Source organism: Sus scrofa, unplaced genomic scaffold (genome assembly GCF_000003025.6).
Source record: "Sus scrofa isolate TJ Tabasco breed Duroc unplaced genomic scaffold, Sscrofa11.1 Contig597, whole genome shotgun sequence".
Classification (NCBI taxonomy): Eukaryota; Metazoa; Chordata; class Mammalia; order Artiodactyla; family Suidae; genus Sus; species Sus scrofa.
The window spans coordinates 53,995-72,640 of NW_018085260.1; the positions used below are offsets into that span (position 1 = coordinate 53,995).

The 18,646-nt window shown below is 37.3% G+C and overlaps 1 protein-coding gene and 1 pseudogene across 1 annotated transcript; both read left to right on the top strand.

Annotated features, from left to right (window-relative positions):
- The first annotated feature begins 3,250 nt into the window (after positions 1-3,250).
- LOC110258989 (olfactory receptor 6C2-like) lies at positions 3,251-6,319 on the top strand. Its single transcript, XM_021082282.1, is given in 2 exon segments — positions 3,251-3,688; positions 3,691-6,319. Coding segments are annotated over 2 exon segments (942 nt in total). The 5' UTR covers positions 3,251-3,309; the 3' UTR covers positions 4,254-6,319.
- Positions 6,320-7,476: 1,157 nt separating this feature from the next.
- On the top strand, positions 7,477-16,222 carry LOC110258986 (annotated as a pseudogene).
- The last annotated feature ends 2,424 nt before the right edge of the window (positions 16,223-18,646 follow it).

Below are 18,646 nucleotides of genomic sequence, written 5' to 3' on the forward strand. Positions count from 1 at the left end.
AGTTTCTTCATTAGGGTTTTATTCTTCAATTAAAAACATAACTATACCTGATGTGAGTAACATAAATATGATTCTCAGCTTCTAAGACATAAGGTGAATTTATTTTCCAGATCTCCTATAGCCCTGATGGTCAATTTTCCCCAAAGTAAAATAGAGATTAAGGAAACAACTAGAATTGTCTGGGTGCTCCGGGAAGATAAGGAAGCACATTAGATGTGGCAAACTTCCTAGAAACCAAGGAAACCAAGAAAAAATTCCTGAAACTCTCTCCTAATTTGGAAGAGTGGGAAAAACCATGGAAATCAGACTGAGGATACCTTGATTCTTCCCTAGACCTTGCTCCTAATAAGCCTGGTGACTGCTCATCCTCTGATTTCTACCTTTCAACTTAGGGGCTAGGCGAAAATAATTATTAAGGTGCATTACATCTCTCAATTGATAGAGCTCTCTTAAGGCTTGAATCATTTTATTTATAGTAACCTGGCACCCATTTGACTTAGCTTTTTTTTTTTTTTTCTTTCTTGTTCCTTTAAAATAGTTCAAAGAGAAAGCATCAGATGGTGCATACAGGGCATAAAAGAGATTTCATATAAATTAGTGGGGAGAATTGCAAGGAAGTTCTCAAGTAAGGCAAGAGGATGAAAGAAGAAGATGACCCTACAATAATAAGCTCAGGAGAGACTACGACTGTGGTGACTGAGAGGATATGAAGTGAATATCCCAAGGAACAATGTTCAAACTAAGAGATTTGGGCAGGGAATCAAATTAGAAAGTACGAACAGTGTAGATTAGAAATGTAAAAGAAGTTCAGGGGATGAAGTCACATGTTGTATTGAATGTAGTTGAATTACATCCATGAAGAACAGATGTTTCAACAAATGTTAGGTTTTTTCCAAATGTAAGAGCACCTTATAATTTTGAATTTAAGTTCAAATATAGCAGAAAACTTAAAATACATATACGGAACATAGAAAGGAGAGGAGCCCAAATCTAAGGTAAGAGAAAGTGTGAGACAGTAGGCGAACCCTGTTCATACAAGGAGAGGCAGCAGGTGCTGGGGGAAGAAAGAGAAAGAGGAAATAGAACATATTTAATGTCTGTCCTATTCCAGGAAGGATGCTAAGAGCCTAAAAGAATTACTGTATGTAATCTTTATACTAACCCATAAAGAACACACAGCTATTATTTGCATGTCACAGACTAGGAAACAGAGCCCATTCCTGAACTTCCCGAGGTTTCATGGCCAAGGTTTGGACCCAAATATCAAGCCCTGGTGCCTATCTTATTGCAGAATCCACATGCTTAACTCCTACCTCCTCTAATTAACCCAGATGGGCTCAGAGGCGACCTAAGACCTGGGTCTCCACAGGCCCCGGCCAAGCTCCTTCTGAGAAAATGGGGCTAAGAGATGAACAAAAATGGAGACCTTACTTCGAGGCCGCCTCTTTCATCTACAGTCCTCCCTCCAGGACACCGCTCTTGTCCCCAACTAGCTTTAAAAGATTAGTTCTCATTTACTCTTAGGCAGAAATGAAATTGCCCAGTGTCATTATGGGGAATTGTGACTGAAAGCAACCATTTATTCTTCTGATTTCTAAAATTGCCTCAGGAGTTCCCTTCGTGGCCTAGCAGTTAACGAACCCGACTAGGATCCATGAGGATACGGGTTCAATCCCTGGGCTTGCTCACTGGGTTAGGGATCCCGCATTGCCATGAGCTGTGGTGTAGGTTGCAGACGCAGCTTGGATCCCGCATTGCTGTGACTGTGGTGTAGGCCAGCAGTTGTAGCTCCAATTAGACCCCTGGCCTGGGAATTTCCATATGCCCCAGGTGTGGCCCTAAGAAAGCAAAAATATAAAAAATAAAAATTTCCTCAATATACTGAGGTCCTTAATTGAAAATCTAAAATGTAAATAGACCAAAGATGTAACTTTTCAATTACACGTTTAAATGGAATTAGCCAATCAGTTATCAAAGACAAAATGCCTGGTCTCATTTACTCAAGAAAAACAGATTGATTATCTGCTATATGCCAGGTAAAAATTTAGTCCTGTATTTACAGTGGCGGACAAAATAGATAAGCATGGGTCCTCATGGAGCTTGCTCTCGAGCAGTGGATGAAGGTAAAAGTAAATGAATCCATAATTACAAATTATTATAAAAGATATAAACAGAGAATGTGCTCATCACTTTGGAGGTAGGAAGAACACAGATAGGCTTCTCCAGAAACACATCTCCAAGGGGTTATAATTAAGTTGGCAGCTGAAAATAAGATCCATCCATACAAGAATGCAAATAGCATTTCTAGGAGGGAGAAAACATTGCAAAAGACCTGGGGTGGAAAAAACTAGGCATCTTCAAGGAGACCAGTACAGCTGGATAAGTAAGAGACAGATTAGGAGACTTTCATGGCAGTGAGATCATGAGCTTTTAAATCAGAGTAAGGAGTTTGCATTTTATTCCAAGGGAAATGGAACTCCAGAGAGTGTTTTAAACAGAGAAATGGATCTCATGGAAGGTTATGAAAAATTACTCTGGCTCTGTTTTTAAAACAGGCTTATGAGAGTGCTTTTGTGCAGAGAGGTGAGAGGTATTTTAAAGGAGATGAGTGCAGAGAGATGAGAAGAGCTTTAAAGAAGAGTGTGTATTACCATCACAAGCTAGGAAGCAGAGGCTAAGAGGAGATAAATTTTAACTTCACAACCTTAACTATAATCACCCCTGCATCTCACATGGGACCAAGATGATGAACACACTTTAAGGTATTATTTTCATGAAATTACAAACCATGCATATTTTGCTTTGGCCATGCTCTGGCATATGGAAGTTCCTGGACCAGTGACAGAACTCGAGCTGCAGCAGCGACCTGAGCCACAGCAGTGACAACGCCAGATCCTTAATCTACTGCACCACAGGGGAACTCCAAACCATGCATATTTTTATGATAGTGTTTTTCCATTCATTAACATAGTATAATTTGGCTTCATTTCCATGAGGTTGTTAATCAAATAATCCCTCTACTATTGAATTAATACTATATCAATATACTAATAAGAATCTTTAATAAGAGACTTCTGGCTGGCATCCAGTGTAATGCTCAGGAATGGAAATCCACCAGCAATCAATAATTAACTATCAATTAACTGCCACTCCAATAGCATTCTTGATTAACAGGTAAATAAAATAAAATCTTGGTTTAGCTAATATTTTCATTTCATACACTACATAGCGCAATCGTCTCTTTCTCTGATCTAATTTCTCTCTCTCTTTTTTTTTCCACACAGACCTAGCCACAGTCAGGAATCAGGGATGAAAAATTTCACAGCAATAACAACATTCATCCTAGTGGGACTTACAGATGACCCAAATCTACAGATTCTGCTTTTCATCTTTTTGTTTCTAACCTACCTGTTGAGTGTTGTTGGGAACCTGACCATCATCACTCTCACCTTGGTAGATTCCCATCTCAAAACACCCATGTATTTTTTCCTCCAGAATTTCTCCATCTTGGAAGTGTCCCTCACAACAGTCTGCATTCCCAGATTCCTCTACACAATGGCATCAGGGGACAATACTGTTACCTACAATGCATGCACCACTCAATTATTTTTTGTTATCGTGCTGGGTGTGACCGAGTTTTTTCTCCTGAGTGCCATGTCCTATGACCGCTACGTGGCCATCGGCAAACCCTGCATTACACCACCATCATGTGCAGCACAGCCTGCATCAGGTTCCTTCTTGGCTGCTACGTGATTGCTCTGATCATCGTTCTCCCGCCCTATATAATGGGCTTGGACCTCGAGTTTTGTGACTCGAATGTCATCGATCACTTTGGCTGTGATGCTGCTCCCATCCTGAAGATTACTTGCTCAGACACAGCCTTCATAGAGCGATTTGTCTTGGTCCTGGCTGTGCTGACCCTCCTGTTCACCTTGGTGTGTGTAATTCTGTCCTACACCTACATCATCAGGACCATTCTCAGATTTCCTTCTGCCCAGCAAAGGAAAAAGGCTTTTTCTACCTGTTCTTCCCATGTAATTGTGGTTTCTATCACTTATGGAAGCTGCATTTTCATCTATATCAAACCACACGCAAAAGAAGGGGTTGCCATGAATAAGATGGTGTCAGTACTGACAACGTCAGTTGCCCCTGTAATGAATCCCTTCATTTATACTCTGAGGAACAAGCAAGTGGTACAAGCTTTCAAAGATCAAAAGCATTGCAGCTGTGGCAAAGAACTAAAGGACTACTGAGTTCAGAATGACACATTGTAAATAAATTCCCTAGCTCTATTTTATTTTTCGCTCTTGGTATGTTAGTCATGGTTTTATATATCACAACCCCATTCTGTTACATTTAGTGCCTACTATTAGTACATGTATTAATAATCCTTTTTTGCTCAATCTAGTCCCAGAAATACATGGCCAAAGCTTTGCTGTAAATATTTAAAACAATATGCCTATTACTAGTTATAGAACCAGGAATTGTAAGCAGCATCATTTACCATTATATTGCTGCTCAGCTATTCCTCTTTTACTGGCTGGTATGTCCTGATTTGAGTCCCAAATCTCCCAGGAACATCAGGGATGATGGTTTCATGGGTGTGTGTATATGTCCAAACTCATCAAATTGTATACCTTAAATCCATACATTTTTGTATATCAATTATACTTTAATAAAGCTGCTTTTTTAAGGAAAATTATTTTTGAAGTCAAATGCACAGATTTATTTCATTCTAGATGTGTTTTGTGTTTCCTTCTAGGATGCTTTCTGTCATTCACCTGCTTGCTGGCCACTTTGATATTGATGACTGTATTTCTAGAAAACATAGTGTGGTGATTAACCGTAACACCTCAATGCATTCTCCTTAATAGACAAACCTGAACCTAAAAAAATGTGAAGAGAAAAATCATAAAGTTTCTAGATGAAAATTAGCAGAGTATTTCCATGATCTTGGAATGAAGAATATTTCTTAAACTAAAAACAGAAAGCATTAATCATTAATCAAAAAAAGACTGGGAAATTGAACTGCTTTACAATTAGGAAGGTTCTTTTCACCAAGAAACATTAGAGAGTTCCCATTGTGGTTCAGTGGGTTAAGGACCCAACGTTGTCTCTGTAAGGATGAGGGTTCAATCCCTGGCCTCTCTCAGTGGATTACAGATTTGCCCTTGCTGCTGCACAGATTGCAGATTCAGCTCAGATTTGATGTTGCTATGGTTGTGGCATAGGCCTTCTGCTGCAGCTCTGATTGGACCCTTGGCCCAGGAATTTCCATATGCCACAGGAGCTGCTGTAAAAAGAAAAGAAGAGAAAAGAAATGAGAAAAGAAAAGGAAGGAAAAGAAAGAGTAGAGTGAAAAACAGATATATATGAATCTAGAAGAGCTAAAGATAAAGGCTGGAGTATAAATTTTCCCTAGTTTTTTTATGTTTACTATAAAAGGCCATAGATTTTTTTTATGTTTCCTATAAAAGGCTATAGATTTTTTTTATGTTTCCTATAAAAGGCCAAGACTCTTCACCTGTCTTAAGAACTGGGTTTATAGCCATTTATCTGGTTAATTGCTCTGGTCCAAAAAGGTAATAATTTTTTGATTATCTCCCCTAGAGAGTCAGATGTTACAGCCAAAAGCAAGGTCCCAAGATTGGTCCCAAGGTGCCATGAAAACTAGGACTGTCTCCCTAATTATTCACAAACCAAGGAAGAATGAAACTCAGGAACTTGGAAACATCTCTACATTGTAAAATCTAAGACTTGCATGGGTCTACCTCTTGGAGATATTTTATTTACCTCCCAAGTGCCTGAAGGAAAGAGAAGACCCTTTCTGGAAGGGAGAGGACAGTTGCCTCCTTTCCCCTTATAAGAAAAGAATCATTTTTCCTCATCCTTTGCCGATGGATGTACGGCTCCTCACACAGGATGTCTGGCTTGGCTGTCATCATGTTGCCCAGTGATAAGACCTAAGGTGAGGGGATCCAATATATTTTTTATTTATTGAGAGGTAATTAATAAGTCATCTGTCTCTGATCTAGAGAACTCCATGGGTATATTCAGGATAAAAATGAATAAAGATAAATATTAAACACCCAACAATAGAATAGTATTAGAGTTTTAATACCATAGTTTCAATTTAAAGTTAGTGTATTTTGTATCAATGACATATCTATATACCAAAACAAACCAGTAGAATATGAAACTGCAAAAGAGATACCATTTAAAAATGAACTAGTTATGAATAAATATACACAAGATTTCTTGGAGAAAAATATAAATTTTTATTTGGAGATTTTTTGGCCATGCCCATGACATGCGGAAGTTCCTGGGTCAGGGATGGAACTGTACCATGGCAGTGAATTCTTAACCTTTAGGCCACCAGGGAACGCTTATTTGGAGATATTTTGAAGATCTAAATATATGGAGAGATGTATCATACCACAATTATGAGCTAGAAATTTTAATGTCTTAAATATAACAATTTTCACAAGTTTACAATAGATTCAGTGCAATCTCAATAAAAATTCCAATTCTTTTTTTTGTAAAATTGATAAGAAACATTTCTGATAAAAAAAGAAAAATTTCTGGTTAGTTACAAAGGACAAAAAAGAATGACACACTCTAAAAGAAGGATAACAAAATGAAGGAAATTATTCTACCAGAAGTCAATAATTATTCTAAAACTATATCAATTAAGACAGCACATTATTTTGGCAATTCTGTTTTTTTTGTGTGTGTGTGTGGTTCCATATAAATTTTTGGATTGTTTGTTCTAGTTCTATGAAAAATGTCATGGGTAGTTTGATAGAGATTGCATTGAATCTGTAGATTGCTTTGGGTAGTATGGCCATTTTTACAATATGAATTTTTCCAATCTAGGAACATGGAGTATCTTTCCACTTCTATACATCTTCTTTAATTTCCTTGATTAATTGTTTTATAGTTCTCAGCATATAGGTCCCTTGCCTCCTTGGTCAGGTGTATTCCCAGGTATTTGATTTTGTGAGGTGCAATTTTAAAAGGTATTGTGTTTTTGTATTCCTTTTCTCAAGTTTCATTGTTAGTATACAGAAATGCTACTGATTTCTGAAAGTTAATCTTATATCCTGCTACTTTGCTGAATTTGTTGATCAATACTACTCAGCCATAAAAAAGAACAAAATAATGCCATTTGATGCAACTAGAGATTCTCCTCCTGCGTGAAGTAAGTCAGAAAGAGAAAGAAAAATACCATATGCTATCACTCATATCTGGTATCTAATATACAGCACAAAGGAACATTTCCACAGAAAAGAAAATCATGGACTTGGAGAATAGACTTGTGGTTGCCCTGGGGGAGGGGGAGGGAGTGGGAGGGATTGGGAGCTTTGGGTTAATGGATGCAAACTATTGCTTTTGGAATGGATTAACAATGAGGTCCTGCTGTGTAGCACTGAGAGCTATGTCTAGATACTTACAAGGCAGCATGACAATGGGAGAAAAAAAATTATGTATACATGTATGTGTAACTGGGTTCCCATGATATACAGTGGGAATAAAAAAAAAGTGTTGGGGGAAATTACAATAAAAAACAAATTAAAAAAAAAAAGACAGCACATTATTGTTGCAGGAATACAAATAAACTGATGGAATACAATTGATCCTAGAAACTGATTCATATATATGTGAGGCCTTAACTTATGGTAAAGATATCGTTGCAATGGGGAAAGGACAGTCTTAACAACAAACAGTACCAGAAATATTCAATGTCTATGTGGGGGAAAGTGAAATCGGATGTCAATTACAGGAGAAGTTAATTCCAAATGAACTATTGACATATACCTGAAAGGCAAAAAATTTAAGAAGATGATAACAGGAGAATATTTTCATGGCTCTGGGGTAGAAAAGAATTTCTGAAATCAGATAAAACAAACAACGGATGAACTGAACTGCTTTAAAATTAAGACTCTGTTCACCAAACAGAACCCACCGTTAAGAGAGTGAAAAAGAGAAAATATCTGCAACTCACATGGCCCCAAAAGCAATTATATTCAGACTATATAAAGAATTCCAACATATCAATAGGAAAAAAACAGACAACCCAGTGAAAAAGTGGACAAGAGACTGCAACAGGAACTTCAAAAAAATATAAATGGCCAGTGTGGGTATAGAACATTCCTCGCCTATGCTAATGACCACAGAAAAGCAAAGAGCACGTGAGTTCCACTGCACATCAGTCAGCCAGGTAACAGTGACGATCAAGTGCCAGGTAAGGAGGCCACAGAGCGGAGAGCAATTGGATACACGAGAGGTGGTGATATCGTAAAGGATTCAGTCACGTGGAAATCAGTTTGGCATTACTAGGAAAGTTGAAATTATGTATAGCCAATAACCCAGCAGTTCCACTCCTGGATATATTTCAAAGAGAAAATTTCAGATATGTGTCAGTAAAGCTGCTTATTTCATATTTCCCCCAAAATGAAAACTACATCCCTATCAACTGAATGAATGAAGTGTGGCAAGTTCAAAAATGGAATACTATAATGAAAATGAACGAGTCACAGCTACGAGATGAATATTAATCCTAAAACTGAACGAAAGAAGCAAGACAGGAAAGAATATATACAATGTAATTCTGTTTTTATAAAGTTTGAAAACAGGCAGCGCTAAACGATATTGTTTAAGGATCTGTACTTAGATGATAAAGTTGTAAATGTAAGCAATCTCATTTGCTGAAATTTTTTTATGTGTAAATATAGATAAAAATAAGACCAGGCTCAGAGTTCCTGTGGTGGCTCAGTAAAAACAAATCTAATATCCAAGAGGACGCATGTTCAAGAAAGTACTTAATAAGTATAGTTATTCACATTGTTCTCATTGGTCTTGCTGTTAATATTCCTGGTGTTAGTATTACCACTGATTTTTTTTTTATCTTTTGAAACTTCTGAAAACACAATCTTTATTCAAAACAAAGTTTTTAAGCCACATGTTTTCTCCTTTTTGAGTATAATCTTTGTACTTTATTCTTCTAATATCAAATGATGAACCAGAAGAAAGGAATGGACAAGAAAGTAAGATAATATTTTTTTAACTTTGGGATAGATAATGGATGAATGACTTAATCATAATTGGAGAGACAGCTTGATTTCTGATGAATTTGCAAGTACTTTGCAGGGCCACTCAGCTCCCTGCAAATGACTGGATCTCTGATTTTGCGGATTTCACAAAAATAATTTATAGTCTATCTTGACAATGTTGGGCTCTTTGATAACCCTCCAATTGGGGCAACAATTCAATTTTGGTGATGACCAAGTGATAATTATTCTAAACATCCTCAAAGTTCTCACCCCATTGCTTTCAGATTCTCTTTCAGATTTAAGCTGTAGTTGATTCTCTCATTGTACTTTCTTTTTTTTTTTTTTTTTTGCTCTTTTCTCCAGGTTTATTGAAAATAATTGACATATAACATTGTGTGATTTAAGATGTATAGTGTCATAATTTGATAGCTCTCATTCTCTCAGATATGTATCTACAACTCGCTTACAATGTTATCAACAACTGATGTTCATTAGCACCTTCTGAACTTGAGTCCACAGGGCACCTTTAGTTCGTCAGGAAATTGATCCCCATGTGCCTACTCTGAAAGGAACAGATAAATTCTGGGTCACGGGTCATCCTGGCTAACATGGAATCTGCAGACAAGTCCATATCTTGGCTTCTAAGGACAGCAACATAATGTATTATAGATCAGAAAACTAGGGGATTTGCAGGCTGATAAATTCTCCTTTTTAATTCTATCACTGCTACTCTTAAATTTTCTGGTTTGCTGTCCTCCTAAATAAAACTTTATCTCTCAAGAACTGAGACTTAATTCCAGTTTGACTTATTTAGAGAAATATAAAAAGGAATACTTCCTTTCTTACTTAGGTAGCCCTTGTAAGGTTAGGTACTTCCATGAAAAATCATGTCAGGGTATGGTCAGAGAGAATATAGAAAATAAGCTGATTTTTTTAACCATTTATAGACTCTTATGTGGCCACTCATCTTTGGTTCAGATTTTAGAATCAATAAAGTTAGCAGACCACTGCAGTCAGATTGGAAGAGTAGGGACACTTTATGTTTCTAGTTTCCAAAAACACTGATGTGTGTGATCATTTTGGGGACATAGACCATGAAACTATATCACTCTAAAGTCTGGAAGAAATTGCAAATCTACTGTTAAAATTCATAGGGGAGTGCAACCAGGAGTGAAAGACCCTGAGAAAACCAGATCAAAGTTTAAAACCTGCTTGGCCCTTCAGTATTCATGTATGGCCATGAGGGAAAATATCAATGACACCTGACAATAAGTGATTTTTCTAAATAACTTTGCATGTGGATTAGAGGATCCCTTAAAATATCCTTTGTCACAGGAATCTTCATAATCAGATAAGGCTAAAGATGGCAAAAAAAAAAAACCTATCAAAATTTCCTTCCCTGTGGACCACCAATTTATCCACAAAGGACAACTGTAATCAACAATACTAGTCTCAATTTCCAGGTCCCTTTGTTCTAAAATTAGTGGAAATACCAATGTTTGAGATTATAACCAACCTCTACCCCTAGGTACCATTCAGGACTCTTTAAAGCATAGAGAAAAATCCATTCTGAGAGATGTGTCCTAGGACTTCCACAATATCCCTTCCCAGAGGGGTGCCAAATCGGAGCCCAGAAGACTCTGAATGTGACCACGAAGCATACGACAATGTTTATCAATGCAACTTAGTGATGGCAGAATCCTGGACATGGGGAAAGACTTACAGTATAAAAACGACAGAGTCCTGAAACAAGAGTCTCCGAATCTTAAAGGCCAATTAGACATTCATCCTAAAAAATGCAGAGAGAGAGTAAAAACTCAACTTTGGATGTGGGATCTATAGCATCATCTGTATTGGGAGAATTTCCACAGATTGCTTAAAAAGGAAATCAGGAAGCTAGACTGTGAAGGAGATGAGGGTCAGTTACAGACATGATGAAGTGTCAGTTAGTACATGAAGGGGAACCCAAAGGAAAAGACAAACAAAGAAACAATGATACTAAGAACATAGAAATGAGAGAAAACTAAAGTCAGATAAAAATACATAAATGTAGGAAATTTATGGATATTTCCCAAGAAAGGACAAGTACAGACAAGAGTCGGTCTTATGTGACATATCTTTGCTAAGAACCCAGGAATAGGAGAAGTGGCAAAGCTTTATGAATCAAATCAATATTTTATATTGTGATATCTTTATTCTCTTGTATGAATTTTCCATGCACATTTCTGTGTGTGTTTTAGTCTTTGTGTTTAAATCAATTAATATTCATGTTTTAACATGAAAATATTAATTCATTAAAATATTAACTTGCAAAAAAAAATTAAAACCGTATGAATGGAGCCACTTACATAGGGGCCCTGGGGCTTCCAACGAGCTAAGCCTAGTACAATGGGATGACAGCTTGGGCCCATTTGGAAGAGGGGTTGATGATATGACCTGATTCTGTTGATTGCAATTAACTTCATTTTTTCTTACCATGAGAAACTCTTCAGTTTTTACCACTGTCCTTCCCTTTTTTCCTGTAGATCTACCGAAGGTCCACAATGAAAAACCGAACCACAATTACTGAATTTATCTTGCAGGGCTTCACAAATCAACCTGAGCTCCAGGTGGTGATATTCATCTTTCTGTTCCTCGCCTACCTGCTAAGTGTCTTGGGAAATCTGACGATCATCATTCTCACTCTGGTAGACCCCCACCTCAAGACCCCCATGTACTTCTTCCTCTGAAATTTCTCCTTCTTAGAAGTTTCCTTCACATCCATTTTTATTCCCAGATTTCTGACCAGCTTGACAACAGGAAATAAAGTCATCAGCTTTGCTGGCTCCCTGACTCAGTATTTTTTTGCCATCCTCCTCGGGGCAACAGAATTTTACCTCCTGGCTTCTATGTCCTATGACCGCTATGTGGCCATCTGCAAACCCCTGCACTACCTGACCATCATGAACAGCAGAGTCTGCATCCAGCTTGTGTTCTGCTCCTGGCTCGGGGGAGCCTTGAGTATCTTGCCACCCTTCATCATGGTAAGCCAGATGGATTTCTGTGCCTCCAATGTTCTGAATCAATACTGCTGTGACTATAGACCTCTCCTAGAGGTTGCCTGCTCAGACACAAGCCTTTTAGAATTAATTGTCATCTTATTAGCTGTTGTGACTCTGGTGGTTACTCTGGTGCTGGTGACACTTTCTTATACATTTATCATCAGGACCATTCTGAGGATCCCTTCTGCCCAGCAAAGGACAAAGGCCTTTGCCACTTGTTCCTCCCACATGATTGTCGTCTCTCTCTCTTACGGAAGCTGCATCTTTTGGTACATTAATCCATCACCAAAAAAAGGAGGAAACTCTGACAAGGAAATATCTCTGTTCATGACTTCAGTTAGCCCCTTGTTGAATCCCTTTATTTATGCCCTAAGGAATCAGCAGGTGAAGCAAGCTTTTAAGAACACAGTAAAAAAAATTGTGAAGTCTTACTAATCAGAATTTATTATTTTAATGAATAAAAGTAAACCATGAAATATTTGAGTTAATACATATCTATTAAGTGTTTACTATATTTCAAGTGACAGGCTGGGCAATGGGAATAGAAATACAAGAAACATGGTTCTCAATTTCTGAGAACCTCCAGTCTAGTATCATAGATATAAAAGCTAATAAATTAAAATCAAACTTATTAAATGCTATTACAAAGGGAAAAATGGGATGCCATAAAAAAAGGTTTGAAGCAAATAACTTTACTCTTGATTTCATGACATTTCACTTTTGAGATGACATGTGAGAGGCAAAAATAGCTTATAATGGGAACAGTAGGAGGATATTAATTTAGAGTGAATTGTAGGAACCAAATAATGAAGATACTTATCGCACATTTAGGAGTGAGCCAGGCATTATTGAGCCAAGAGAAACTATTAGAAAGTAATATTATCAGTTTGGTCTTCTGAGGAATATAATAGAGCAGAGATTAGATCAACTCCTATGAACAATATGGGTGACAAGCAATTCATCAAGAATAGCATTCAAGGGAGTTCCCTTGTGGCACAACAGGTTAAGGATCCGGCACTGACAGCACAGTGGGTCCCTGCATAGCACAGGTTCTACCCCTGACCTGGGAACTTCCACATGCCATGGGCACAGCAAAAAAGAGAACAGCATTCAAGCAAATGATGTTAAAAGTCTTATCACTCTACATGAGAATAGAGAAAAAGGACACAATTATAATCTCAATTCAAACAATTTAGTGGATAGATGACAGAGGTGAGATAGTTTTCCAACTTGGAAGGCTGCATGATGGATAAAGCCATAAACCAAAAGCAAGGCTTAAAGAGGAAAATATTTGTCAGTTTAATCACAAGTTATATTTAATCACGTTTGTTTAGAAAACACAGATGAAAAAAATGAACAAATGAGAAGTATTCATCACTGTACCCATGGACTCAACTTCAGAGCATGTGAAATGTACGATTAGCTTGAAAGTAAATTCAGGCAAGCAGTGCAAGGAAAAACATGAGGTTTGGACAGAAAGACCTGGCTTTAGTCTCAGAGTAACTTAAGAGCACAGAAACAGGAAACCCCCTTAGAAGTAGCTTTTAACCAAAGATATTCTGAAATAAAGCCTGCCCATAGTAGCCATCAGATAGATGGAGGAGGAAGAGGAAGAGGAAGAGGAAGAAGAAGGGAGAAGAAGCAAGAGAGGGAAGGAAGAAATAGATGCTCTAGAAAAGAAGTAAAACCTCCCCCGGAAGTCAGGAATCATACCCCTAAAAATTGTCAGAACTGGAAGCAAAGCCAGTAGAATTGGCAGCATCGTGTCTATAAAGCTCCTATATTCTTTCAAAGTTTTCTAATCGAAGGTCAGAATCACTTCAGTCTAGCAGTGCCAGAATACTACTGGTCATAGGGAGAAGAAAAAGACTGCCGTACCTAATTTAAAAAGAAATGAGTTTTAGACATTCAAGGTGGACACTGAAGGAATTAATGAGAACAAGAAAAATCTTGACTCTCTAGGTAAATTCATTAAATGTCAACATTTTGCCTAGCAAGTAGAAGAATCTAGTGTGCCACTTGCCATAATAGTAATCTGCCATCTGTGCTATTTGATATTCCTCCTAGAATTAGTGTCTTTTGATTCTTTCCAAAGAGTTTCCCCAGTTGTGTTTTAAACCTACAGATGGGAGACTTTGAACATTTTAAAGAGATTAACCTCAGTCTTTGCTTACGCCTTTCCTCAGACCTTTCTTAGACCTGACAGATAATTATATCTTCGATGAGCATAATCAGTTACACATATATTGTTTCAAAGTCATAAGTGCAAGAGAGATTAACCCCAGTCTTTGCTTACGCCTTTCCTCAGACCTTTCTTAGACCTGACAGATAATTATATCTTCGATGAGCATAATCAGTTACACATATATTGTTTCAAAGTCATAAGTGCATGTATTTAAAAAGTCAAGTAGTACCAATGCCCCTCTATACTCAGAGCATATCTCAGATCTACCTCTTTCAATGTCTTCAACCCTTTCTTCTGTTGGTCACATTTATGTTTTAAATAATGAATTCGGAGAACTATTTCTTGATTTTAGACATATTTCCTGTTGTAAAAGATGAGGTTTCAGCCCTCGTATAAAATTCTCCTCTCCTACTTCCTTGTATTCCTAGTAATACTAATATTAGGTCATTTTTGAACAGTATTTACAATGTTCTTATATAAATCAAGTTCTCTGCTCACCATGAAGACAAGCAATGCCATACAATTACATCTTTTCTTGAAGAGCCCTTTGATTCTCTAGCAGTATCTAATTACCTTTTTATTTGGCACTATTTGCCATACCTTGTTTTCAAATGTTTAAGTCTATTATGTATTCTACTGAGTCCTCTTTCATCCTAAAGCCCTCACTCCTAAAGCTTCCGTCTTCCTACTCCATCTAGACGAGGGGCCTTCTATGCATGTTCAATAGCCATCCTATATTCACTGCTGGTTAATGGATTAAAATGTGAATTGAGATGTAATTTTTCAAAAGAAGATAATGGGATATAACCCCTCAATAAGAATTACAATAATGGGAGAACATTACAAAAAGATGATAAATCAAAACCTATGACTCAAAATAAATTTTTGTTATTATAAAATTAATCAATAACGTCTAAACATGTAGAAACAATTCTTGAGACCCATAAAGAAAGATAATCTAGTCTCAAATAAAGATTATATTAGATGCTACAAACAGAGTAGCTATTATTTTCCAGATTAGTACCTCAAGAAATAGTGAGTGGTACCCACCAACAATTGACTATTACCCAGGATTCATGTAAAATTTGGGAAATCCTTATCATTATTTCCATAAACTCACAAACATTGGATTGTACAAAAAATTGAATGTCTAGTCCCTTCAAAGCTAGCAGACCTCTAGAGTGTTCATATAAAATGTATAGATATAAAGTTTGGAATGTTCTATTGATTGCTATGAAGTCTTCCAGTCATTCTGATCCACATAAGAATACATTCATTCTATATAGTCGAGGAATTTTTCTGGACAAGCTAGAGATGGAGATGAAAACAAGTAGACCAGCATTCATATAATTAATCCCCAATCTGCCCCTTCTTTGTTCGTTAATCCTGTGTTTTGGATTTATCTGAGTATTTCTTCAATGGCATTTTGTTTACCTGGGAGAACAAGAATGTTGCAAGGGAGGTAGGTGCATAATGAGATTTCTTTTCATTACATCTTCCAGAGATGGGCTTAAACCTTCTTTGGCTTCTGCTTTCCGAAAGTGTTTTAAAAACTTGGAGAGTTTAGTCTAAACAGATCAACCTGAACCTTAGTAGGCTCACCACCAATCATGGTGCCAATGTCTATGGAATGTTCAATCAATAAAGAATAGATGGCTTTGTGGAGTTCCTGCATTGTGTTTTGCTGAGAGGTAAAGACAAACTATCTCAGCTATGGAAGGAAAACAACCTCAGATTTACTTCAATCAAGGCAGTGTATGTAGCATTGTAAACATTTCCTGCTGTACAAAGATAAATTATTCTAGCAAGGTCAAACAAAATATATCCATTTTTTTTTTCTTTTTAAGGCTGCACCTACAGCATATGGAAGCTCCCGGGCAAGGAGCCAAATCAGAGATAGAGGTTCCTGTCATGGCGCAGTGGTTAACGAATCTGACTAGGAACCATGAGGTGTGGGTTCAATCTCTGGCGTTCCTCAGTGGATTAAGGATCCGGCATTGCCATGAGTTGTGGTGTATTTCGTAGACATGGCTCGGATCCCGCATTGCTGTGGCTATGGCTGTGGCTGTGGCGGACAGATACGGCTCCGATTAGACTCCTAGCCTGGGAACCTCCATATGCTGTGGAAAGCAGCCCTAGAAAAGGCAAAAAGACCAAAAAAAAAAAAAAAAATCACAGATAGAGCTGCCAGCCTACGCCACAGCCACAGCAATGCCAGATCCTAGCAGCATCTGTGACCTACACCACAGCTCACAGCAATGCTGGATCATTAACACACTGAGCAAGGCCAGGGATTGAACGTGCATCATCCTAGAAACTAGTCGGCTTCATTTCTGCTGAGCCACAAGGGGAACTCCCTGTCCATGTTTTAAAACACATGGTTATCTAAGGTAGATACAAATAAATTAACCAAAAACATGCTTTCGTAGCCCAGATTTGGAAATCTATGATTATAACAACTAAATAACCTGCAAACTTTAGTAATAACTCTTATCTCAGAGTTCGTCTGACAACATACATGAAATGTAATATCCAGTATCTTCAAAGTTGAGCAGCATGTGCCATGGCAAATGATTCAGCAATTGGATCATCCAATATAAAAAACAAGAAGAGGAGTTCTCTTGTGGCAGAGTAGGTTAAGGATCCAACGTTGTCACTGCAGCAGCTTAGGTCAAAGCTGTGGCATGAGTTCAATCCCTGGCCCAGGAAATTCTACATGCTATAGATGCAGACAAAAGGAAGAAAAAAATAACAAGAAGATCTATGGGAGATCTTTGGGAGATTGAAATGACTCCTGTTGAAAATTCAGTTTATGATCACAGCCCACTGAACAACAATATAGGACAAACTGATCACATAACACAGACTAAAAAGAGTCTATTTTGCATTACAGACTGGCAATCAGATAGTGTGAATGCTACAATTTTGTTATTCTTTGCAAAACTGTTTAGACCTTCCAAACAACAGCTTTCAAGTTCCTTTGCCTTTCCTTTTATCTACACATTAGAATCCATTATCGATTGATACCCACCAAAAAAAAAAAAAAAAAAAAAAAAAACCTGCTAGGATTTTGACTGTGTTGCTTTAAATGTATAAATCAAGTTGGGAGGAATTCATTTCTTAAAAACGGGGCTTCTTTTCCACTATAGTTGTTACAGAGGGCTGCCATTGAAGGAGGTTAGGGTTCCCCAAAGTCCAGGACCTATTTCCTAGGACCTTGCCCAGACATGGCTTAAGCAATGCAATGACCAAGATAGCCTTCTTACCTAAAATTACACACGTATTACAGCTATGATATAGAAAATTCAAACAGAGATACAAAAAGCTAAGACAAATCATGAAAAACATCTAACATCAAGAAATAAACATTATTTTCCTGGTTATTTCCTTCCAAACTTTTTCCATATTTACATATATTTTAATATTAGACACAGCATTTTAACTCACTTTTGCATAAATCTGTATGTAAACATATTTCTATTTCAATAAAAAGAGACAGAAACAAGTATTTTATATTTCACTATGGTGTTTACTGTAGGTTTTGTTTTTTTTTTTTTTTTTGGTATTTGTTTTGTTGTTATTTGGCTGTGCCCACAGCATGTGGAAGTTCCAGGGCCAGGGATTGGACCTGAGACACAGCAATAACAACACCAAATCTGGAATCACAGGCCACCAGGGAACTCCATTTTTTAATTGAAATATAATTGATGTAAAATATTATGTTACAGGTTTACATATAGTGATTCACAATGTTTAAAGGTTATACTCCATTTATAGTTATAAAATATTGGCTATAATCCCTGTTACAGTATATTCTTGTGGTTAATTTGATGCATAATACTTTGTACCTCTTTATCCCCTGCCCACATACTGTCACTCTCCCCTTCCCTCTCCCACTGGGAGCCATTAGTTTGTTCTCTATATCTGTAAGTCTGTTTCTTTTTTGTTTTTGTTGTTATATTCACTGGTTTGTTGTATTTTTTGGATTCCACATATAATGATAACATGCAGTATTCATCTCGTCTGATTTCTCTCATTTGACATAATACCCTCCATATCTCTCCATGTTGTTTCAAATGGCAAAATTTCATTCTTTTTATGGCTGAATAGTATTCCATTACATAAACGTACCACATCTGCTGTATCCATTCATCTGCTGATGGACACAGGTTGCTTCCATGCCTTAGCAACTGTAAATAACACTACTACGAACATGCAACGCATGTATCTTTTTGAATTACTGTTTTTTTTTTTTTTGCGGGGGGGGGGGGTTAAATATATTCCCAGGAGCGGAATTGCTCAGTCATAAGGTAGTTCTGTTTTTAGTCTCCTGAGAAACCTCCATAATGTTTTCCACAGTGGCTGCA